This window comes from Octopus bimaculoides, chromosome 1 (genome assembly GCF_001194135.2).
Source record: "Octopus bimaculoides isolate UCB-OBI-ISO-001 chromosome 1, ASM119413v2, whole genome shotgun sequence".
Lineage (NCBI taxonomy): Eukaryota > Metazoa > Mollusca > Cephalopoda > Octopoda > Octopodidae > Octopus > Octopus bimaculoides.
The window spans coordinates 160,732,921-160,743,179 of record NC_068981.1 but is presented as its reverse complement, the minus strand read 5'-3'; the positions used below and the strand labels follow the sequence as shown (position 1 = coordinate 160,743,179).

At 35.2% G+C, this 10,259-nt stretch overlaps 1 protein-coding gene across 1 annotated transcript in view; it reads right to left on the bottom strand.

The window, feature by feature from the left end:
* Positions 1-1,567: 1,567 nt before the first annotated feature.
* LOC106884414 (vacuolar protein sorting-associated protein 52 homolog) overlaps positions 1,568-10,259 on the bottom strand; it is a 31,885-nt gene continuing 23,193 nt past the window's right edge. The window contains exons 14-19 of the mRNA XM_014935777.2: positions 8,850-8,968; positions 7,754-7,877; positions 6,957-7,160; positions 5,882-6,056; positions 4,835-4,953; positions 1,568-2,771 (exon numbers count right to left, since the gene is read on the bottom strand). Of these exons, the coding sequence (XP_014791263.2) occupies positions 2,625-2,771; positions 4,835-4,953; positions 5,882-6,056; positions 6,957-7,160; positions 7,754-7,877; positions 8,850-8,968 (888 nt within the window). The 3' untranslated portion in view covers positions 1,568-2,624. The remainder of the gene's footprint in view (positions 2,772-4,834; positions 4,954-5,881; positions 6,057-6,956; positions 7,161-7,753; positions 7,878-8,849; positions 8,969-10,259) is intronic.

Below are 10,259 nucleotides of genomic sequence, written 5' to 3'. Positions count from 1 at the left end.
AGTAACTCAGTATGTAGAAGTGAAGCTGTTTAAGATTGTTTACCACCCAATAATGAAAATTCTGCTTATTGAGACAGGCAGAAAAATGAAAGTAGGATTTGTCACTGGTGAGATCAGAGATGTTTACTGTCAGGTTTATGAAATTCCTGAAAATCATTTTGTATGTATGATTAGCATTTGAGATCAGTGTGTGAAATTCTGACAGTTTGACCAGACAGTCCCAAAGCTGAAGTATATTCATGGGCTGAACGTCTAGACTGCAAAATAGCTAGGACATTTTATGGAGTTTTAATGTTCTAAAGTCTTCCAGATGGCTTTCTTTTCAGCCCTGAACCTGCGACTCAGAAATGTTTAGTCCATAGCAATATGGATTTTGGTCTGGAATAGTAATGTTTTGATATAACTTGAAATAAATATGAAAAGCTCTCTCCATATTTGTTGTGTCGATGCCCCCAAGCGAAGAAGTAAGATCGCCCAAGACATAAATAGAGGTAGTCTAGCCGTGGTAGAGGAGTTGGTAGAGCAGTTGAGTAGCAGTCGGTTAGCAGTTGAGTAGAGATCATCCGAAGGTGCTAGATAGCAATAGCTTGAGACATAACAATATTGCAATCACAGACTCACCATTCTTGATAAACATTTCAACACCAAATGCATGGTGTGTCCTGGTTCAATACCAAGATGCTAACTAAAAAAAAGATTCAAAACATAAAATATTAGCTACATGAAGATTCCCTGAATGAATACAACAGTAAATTTGTCTGTATGCAATGTATCTGCATTAAGTATGATACACAGATGGATGGATGTATATATATATATGCTGGTGGCACGTAAAAAGCACCCGCTACACTCTCGGAGTGGTTGGTGTTAGGAAGGGCATCCAGCTGTAGAAACATTGCCAGATCGGATTGGAGCCTGGTGCAGCCTTCTGGCTTGCCAGCCCTCGGTCAAACAGTCCAACCCATGCCAGGATGGAAAGCAGATGTTAAACAACATATGTGTGTGTGTGTGTGTGTGTGTGTATATATATATATATATATATAGATAGATAGATAGATAGATAGAGAGAGAGAGAGATACACACAAACACACACAATGCACTTCTTTTAGTTTCCATTCACCAAATCCACTCACAAGGCTTTGGTCAGCCCAAATATGTGTGCATATATATATATATATATATAATCATCATCATTGCTTAATGTCCGTTTTTCATGTTGCCATGGGCTGGAAAGTGTGACAGGAGCTAGTCACACTCCAATTGTTTGTTTTGACATGGTTTCTAGGGCTGGATGCCCTCCCTAATGCCAATATGTGTGTGTGTGTATACATATATATATATATATATCATCATCATCATCATCATCATTTAACGTCTGACTTCCATGTTGGCATGGGTTGGAAAGTTTGGCAGGAGCTGTTTTGGGACAGTTTTTATAACTGGATGCCCTTACTAACATCAACCACCTGAAAGAGTGGACACCCAGTTAACTTCCATTAGGAGTAAAACCTGCAAATGTAGGAATAAAGTGTTTATTACAGTTTATTAAATACAAGAATAAAACAGTTTAGTTTATTATATTCATTTTATCTCTTTTATTTCAAAAATCCAAAACTGAAGATGTGGTGCTCCCAAGCACTTGGGTGGTTGCCTAGGTCTGGGTGATCACCCAAGTTGCCAGTACCTTCAACCAACTTTTGTTGATTTAATTGGTAAACTCTTTCCTCATATTGCTGGTCTTGTGGCTAAATTAGAAATTATCATCATAATTATTATTATTATTATTATTATTATTGTCAGTGTTTGTAGAGGTGTACTTTCTAAAAGCATATATGTATTCATGAAGATATTAAAAAGATGGAAATAGTTTATTTTTGGTAACTGTCTTAAATTTACATCCCAGTCCATTTTAAGGGCTGGTTATGGGCATAGGGAGGGAGAGCTATAGAGAGAAACAATATATAATTCTGTTAATTCCAACAGGAAAGAATGTAACAAAAACCTATTAATTTTCAATTGGATGGCATTCTTAGCCACCAGGCTATATCCCTGTCCACCACTATCAGGGCAGAGATGGCTGTTCACAAGTAAGAACCCTGTGAGTCGTTGTTCCTTCACCATCCTTCGGAGCAACACCTTTTCCATTTCATCTGCTGGAACTGTGATGGAGCCTGATTTAGAGGAAACTGTACGTTCCACTCCTTAATGTAAAGTTACTCCATATATATATATATATGGCCAGTTAATGACTGATGCATGTTTGATTTACCCTCAACTGAAAAAAGATAAAAACCCAAGCTAGAAAATAGCAAAATTAGAATAAACTTATTAGAAAAGAAATAAAGGAAACAACTGAAGATTTAAGAGAATAGTGTGCCTGCATCATACATGTGTGTGTACAAACAGTGTATCAGTGTGGGCAACGTCCTTTAGGTATTGGGTAATTACAACAAGTAAACAGCTTTTATTCCAATGATAATAATATATCTGGTACAAAGCCAGCAGACAGGTTTCTATACTGAACCAGTATACCAAACAATATTGTTCTATGTCTTCTTGTCAAATATGGAATAATATTAATAATAACGACGATGATGATAATGATAACACCAGTGGAATGTCATTAGAATGTTGGCTTGTGCTTCTTTACTTCAACCATAACATGATGAATATTGATAAGTTCATTGCGGATCTGTAAATTACGCAGTGGGCCTTGGCTTAAAACCTTCTGGAAACGATGATAATATTGAACCAGCTGTGTGAGAGCACCCTGAAAATAACAAAGAATGAAAATATGAAGGTCAAAATGATACAGACATTATAAGCACTGACCTGGAATCTAAAAGAGTAGCAGACCCATTAATATGATTCAAACCATGCATCTGTCACTTACTAGGCATTTAAAAATCTATATAAGCGTGGTTGTGTGGTTAAAAAGGTTACCTTGGAACCATGCTGATAGAAGTCAGTCCCACTTTATGGATGTCATTGGCTAATGTTCTAATTTATAACCATGTGTCAACCAACTACTGGTAAATCAAAATGGTAGACAGAAACTGAAGAAGCTAGCCAGTGTGTTCATCATCATCATTTAACGTCCGCTTTCCATGCTAGCATGGGTTGGACGATTTGACTGAGGACTGGTGAAACCGGATGGCAACACCAGGCTCCAGTCTGATTTGGCAGAGTTTCTACAGCTGGATGCCCTTCCTATGTGTGTGTTTATTATAAAAAATGACATAATTACAGCCTTTGGCTATAGTAGTGGCATAACTAATAAGGGAACAAATGGAATGTTCACTCCCACTGAGCACATTTTTCAAAATTGGCACCTGTTCAACAATTGAGAAAGGAGTTAAAAATTGTTTGGCAAGTATCACAGTGCCTTTTTTTTATATGCTCACTATTCTTAACTTAAGAACTTGGCTATGCCTCTGGGCTACAGGCATGGTTATTTGGTTTCAAAGTTCTCACTGTAACCAGATGGAACCTGGGTTTGATCTCATTCCATTGCATAACCCTTTGGACATGTGTCCTACTACAATCTTGGGTTGACCAATACTATGTGAGTGGAATTTGTTTGATATAAACTGTGTGTTAACTCATAGTATCATCGTTATTTTATGTTTGTTTTCCATGCTAGCATGGGTTAGATGAGTTGTCACACTTCCAGTCTGTTATTATTTTGAGTCACTGCCCTCTTGGACAGACAGAGAACCATGTCTCACTTCCACATTTCATTTTTGGTGGGGTCTCTACAGCTGGGTGTCCTTTTTAACACCAAACAGAGTATATTGGGTGTATTTTATTATGGAAAGACTGAAATCTTCTTTGTGTGTTCCCCAGTCATCCAAGGAAACATGATTGAGAGGGTAAACAGAAAAGTAATGAGAGAGAGCCAAGGCAAGAGGGTGATGGAAAGGAAGTGTGTATATGATGGGAGAAACAGAATAATAGAGGCTAGAATGTAATAAAGGTAGGAGTTATACAGAGAGAGAGTAATAGATAGTCACATGTTGATTTCTGCTAAGGAAGTTGAACAGCATGAATGGCATAGTGGAGGAAGAGAGAGAGTGTGTGATGTTACTTTTGTCATATCAACCTGTGTCAATCAACCAGTGATTAGATCATTGGAAACTTGTAATCAATGACACTATTGTTTACAAATTGCAATATAAAATAAAATAGATAATCCAAAAGATTTGAAGAACCTAGTCGTAAAAGTGCTTAAATCACATAAAAAGCAATCTTACTGAGGCACATTTAGCAGTAGCTCTTCAATTCTGAAGCTTCTGATTCTCTTCAGGTCTTACAAAATTCATTTAAATAAAGTTCCATAAATAAATAAATAAAACTGAAGAAAAAAACAAAAACAAAAGAATGACTGCATTTATCTTTCAGTCATTGTGTTGCAACCATACTGGGGCATTGCCTTGAAGAGTTTAGTCAAACAAATCAGCCCAGTACTTATTATTTTTTTAAAGTCTAGTACTTATTTTAGTAGTCTCTTTTTCTGAGCTGCTATGTTACAAGGACATAAGCAAACTGACACCCACTGTCAATTGATGGTCATGCTGAACAAACACTAAGACATGCATATATATTTATACAGACATGTATACACAACAGGTTTCCACATAGTTTCTGTCTGCGAAATTCACTCACAAGGCATTAGTCAGTCTGGTGTCCACATGGACATTCTGTCTACTAATGTTTTCTTTTATTCCAGGTGGAATTGCTTTGCTTATGTCAGGGCTCTCACAAGTGCTATTTAAATTACAATAGCTACAAATTCAAAAAGTAAACTGCATTTCAGCTGTTGTCTTTATTTACCTGCAATATTTGAGTACCATTTTTAAAGTTGGTGAAAGAACGCATCACATCTTGGTTTATAATCTCAATTGCTTTCTTCCAATCAGAATTAAACCCACGAACAATCTGCTGGACTCGTCCTGAAACAAATAAGAAACAAAAGGGATGCATTATTCAAACATCTACAGCTACCTAACTGATTTCATACTAGAAATATTGATTCAAACTAAATCCTTCAATATTTGGTGGAAACTTTAATCAAAACCTAACTTATTTCTTTTAATGATTTCATTTGATTAGAATTTATGCTCTTCATAATATAACAGGTACTGTTTATCTATTGACTTCAAAAGGGTGAAAGATAAATTCTGTAGAATTTACCAAAGTCATAATGGCTACTCCAGTGTCATCTTAAGTAAGGTGCTATGGGTGTGCAGTTTAAAGGCCCATATGGATCATGGGTCACAAATCCCAGAAAATTTATGGGTCTATGAAGTGGGGTTGGGATTTCCTCATATTTCAATGAGAGTAGGGTTCTATTTTTTCAATAAAGTATTCCTACCCTTAATGGTGTCGGTCATAACTGACCAAGTCAATAAATTATCCTAGAGCTGAACAGTCACTAATACTTAGTCTCTAAGAGATATTTAATAGTACTCTTACCAAGTTATGTATAAGTGTCATGATATTTACAGGTCATTGATGTGGCCAGTATGGACATCTTATGTTTTGTTAGTGTACAGGTTTTAATTCAAATCCTCTCATGTACAAAACCTGAGACCATCAAATTCCAATCATAGGTAAGTCCAACTTATAAATGCTAATTTAAGAACCAAATAGTCAAGACAACTCACATCAACAATTATCCTCAATAACCAGGACTCCATACAATAAACACCTCAGACATTCCCTACACCAGCTAAGCATTGCCTGAATCTTATTCTATTGTGAAACATTAAGTCTAAATAGACAAACACAAATACAGGGTTACACAGATATACATACACATATATATACACAAACAATAAGGATACAAAGCAATAGGTAAAAAGTGTTGGAGGTACTAACTTTCTTCATTCTTCAAGGCATCTAAGTTTCCTTTTTCAATTATCACTTCACATTCTTTTACAAAACTAACCATACCACCAAAATGAGGTGCAAGAACTTCTTCAATGAACTCTTGTGTTCGAGCAGAGAGCAACTCTTGGAAACTTTCACATTCTTTTGAATCCTCTGTACGTTCCTATAAAATTTGTAGAAAACATGTTTGTTCATTTGGATAATTAATAGAATGTTAGAACAAATTTTAAACTCTCCCCCTTTTTTTTTTTACATATATTAGCATCAGTACAAAAACTTTCACAAATTTTCTTTGCATATTATTGATGGGAGGAAATAGCTTTCAGAATTTTTCAATTATTAGTTACCCAATAAAGCAGATTTAATCTTTTGAGACGAAACTAACTGAGAATGCTTCTATTCTGGAGATTAAACTATTTTTATGAGATGGCTCTATATTGGCAGAATTAGTAGGAGAGTGGACAAAATACCTGACAATATTCAGTTTTGTCTCTTTGTGTTCTAAGTTCAAAACCAATGAAGTCTACTTTGTCTTTCATGCTTCCAGCAGTCAATAAAATATGTGCTAATCTACAAGTACTGAGCTTGTTTAAATCAACTATACTCACTACATGCTTGAAAGCAGTGCCCCAGCATGACATCAGTCCAATTACTAAAGCCATTGAAAAGAATAAAAGAACACAAAACAAATAAGTGCTTGAAATGCTATAAAAAAATATTTCTGAATCACGATAGACAAAGCATCATCATCACCACCATCTTTTAACGCCATCTTCCATGCTGGCATCAACAGGATGCTTTGACAGAATCCAACAAGTCCAAAGACTGCATCATGATACAATGTCTGTTTTGGGAAGGTTAGTTTGGTTGGATGCTCTTCCTAACATCAACCACTTTACTGGACACTTTTTCATGGCACTAGTGAGGCTACCATACAGCTCACAATATCTTGAAGAGGTCAACCATTTCTTCTTTCAAGCCATCAGCCCAGTTGTCTTATAAAAGTTAAGAACATCTTCCGTATTTCAATTTTACAAAAGTTTGGGTATTAAGAATCACTTACCATAATAACGTTGAGCATCATGTCGTAGTTGTTGATGAGGAATACAAGCTGCTCCTTACGCTGAGGAAATTCAGCTGCCATTTTCAGGACAAAGTTTTCTACTTCAATTTGAAGCTGACCTAACAGCTGATGCACCTTTTCATCGGGATATGACTGGTTGATGCCCACGATGGCAGCTGAAAATTCAGCATACCGACGTGTGATCTAGAAACAAAATGATAAAATATGAAATAATGTAGACTGAAAACTTAGGGTTTGTTTTTTGTAAAAAAAAAAAATTTAAAAAAAAAAAAAAAAAGTTGAAGTCCCCACAAAAAGTATTGTTAATATATTTAAGTCGGAGTTTTTACATAGTAAAATTTTTCAGCACATAGGTCTGCTCAGTCAGGGTTGACCTGGAGCTAAGCAAAAACAACAATAACAATCGACTGATGTACCAAAATAGTCAGTTGAAGACAACTGTCTTTTATATCGTTAAGATTTTCTATATATGATGGCTGTGTGGTAAGAAGTTTGCTTCCCAACCACATAGTTCTGGCTTCGGTCCCAGTGTATGGCACCTTGGGTATGTGTCTTCAACTATAGCTTTAGGTAGACCAAAGCCTTGTGAGTGAATCTGGTAGATAGAAACTGAAAGAAGCCTCTCTGTGTGTGTGTGTGTGCCTTTCGCAATACCCTTAAAGCCAGGAACTTTTCAGCATCTCTCGTATATATTGCAGTTAGGGTTAGGGTAGTATGATTTATCTCTCAAGTTGATTATAAAAGAAACAATTTCAAAAATGAAGATGAAAACTTACATAATGGGGCCGGATATCAATTTGTCCAAGTTTCTGGGGATCACATTCTTTAACGCTATGAATATTTAGTTCAAGTATATATTGGAATCTTGGCCACATTATGTCCTGAAGTGTTTGCCAGTACCTTCAATAAGAATGATGACAAAGACCATGATTATGATGATGATATAGAATGTCTTTGATATAGTTGTTGATGAAATATTATACAAGGTATTAAGTAGTTAAACACAAAACATTTTCATTTAACATTGAGTCGTGGAAATCTACTTTGACAAGCTTCTCTATTCATCCGGTTTTTAATTCCAGTAATATGTTACACCTCTTCTTGTCAGATATCATATCACATTTAACAATTAATTAATAATAACTAAGAGTGGAGATCCTGGGGCGTAATTATTGAAGAGAGGTAGAATTTAATGTAATATTAGACTAGATTTTTACTGTTACTAGTTCAGTAACTTGTTATACCAAGTTCAAACTCTACCAAGATCAATTTTACCACACTTTCCCAGTACATTACAGTTAGTTATTTTACTAACCCAGAAGAATGTGATAAAATATATATTAGCACTATATTTCTAGCTTTATATCCAATTAGTCATGCTTGCATGGGTAAACTGATTCAATAAAACAAAAAAACTCTATTGCCAAGAGCTGAAAAGCAAGAAATAAACTTCTGGTATATGAAGACCATGATATAATTAGAATTCCTAGCTACTTTTTGGATGCAGGTTAGGATGTATATATGTAACAGCAGTAACATTTCAGATATAAAAGCACGAGTCCATTGTGAGTTTTACTTGAGCTTTGTAGAGGGCCAGAAATCAAATGAAGATGAAGAATTTCCTGGCCTTGCATTGGAAAACCAGCTTTTGAGATGCAGTTTTAAGTGTTATATTAGGTTGCCATAAGCTCATTAGAGATTGTGAGTCCTAGCATTTGTAATGACTTTAAAATCATTAATTGCATGTTGCTGTTGACTGCAAGATGAGAAACTGTTTTCAGGATTGTGTTGTTGTGCTGTTGAAAGATACAAAATCAAGACAACTTGTTGAATGTGTAATGTGACAACAAATAAAGTAAAAATGAAACCAACCTCTCCAGAGCAGGTACATTGCGTTTAAGCATGATGGTACGATAACGATTAATGATATGAATGCAGAGAAAGATGGCAATAGAATCAAAGCAATCATTTGTGTAAACTTCCATATGTTTCTGGAAAGAGAAAATAAATAAATAAATTCAAAACTACAATTAACAAAAAGTAGTCAATTAAAAAATTTAAAACATAAGACAGTACTTTTCAATTTTTGTTGTTTTTATTGGAAATGGGATGAATTCTCTACATACTCAATCTCACAGAAATGGCAGCTAAATCTCCTTCATATCAAACTTTAGTGATTCAGAAAAAGGAAGGATATATTAAATACTAGCAGAGATACCAGGCTTTGACCATGTCACATAGAACTGAAGAATTAGACATTTCTTTCATATTTTCTCTAATGAACTGGAATAGCTATGATTTGAATTTCATCAAAATTGCAGATTAAGAATTTTAATGAGGGTTCTTTCCTTCTTTACACACCCTAACAAAAATTCTAATCATGACATATTTATCCCATACTACTCATCTTTATGCCCAGATTCCAAAATCCAAATCTTATGAAACTTATTCAAAGGTTTTTGCTCCTGAAAAATGGAGCTCTGAAATGTGGGAATTAAAGTCAACCAGAGAAGTTGAATTGTTGGGAATCTTTTTTTTTAACTTGGGTCTTATATCTATTGTTCAAATTTCTTTGAAATCGTAAATATATGAATGTTCACTGGGTTTGTAAAAGAGAGCAAAGTTACAGGAAACCAAAAGACGAATGATCACAATAAGCAGTCAGCTACCCTACCCTAGTCATTACAACTCCCCAATGTAGGATTCCTCAGTCGTAAGATGCATTATGGATCTATAGTAATTGGAAGGGCATGACCCAACTCAAATAAACATTAACAACTGTGTGATGTGAGGGCTAAGGGGAAATGAAAGTGTCACCTCTGGAGTTTGCAAATTTATTCTGTTCAGTTACCTATCGGCATAGTGATCTTGGCAATTTATAAATCTCTTTGAATGACCAGTCACTTATCTGGGAAGGCCTTGAAATCAATGTTACCGTCTGGGGACTATCTCTGAGCCAGTCATAATAAAAAGACTCAAAGGAGGTCTGCAACCAAATAACTTTACTCAAAATAACACATTGCAATTGAGTCAGTAGAGGCAAAGATGCCTCTCCTTTACTTGGCAATTTATGCACCACATTGCAGAAATCATAATCTAAGTATATCTCAAAGCAAACTTTTACAGTGTTGTACCATTGAATTATAAATAACGCTCATTTTGTATGCTCGGGTGACTCTACAGCTTCCAAGAGTACAATTGTATTCATCTTGGCTTAGGAAAAATGACTAAATTAAGTGGTCTCACTAACTCTTATATATATATATATATATATATATATAT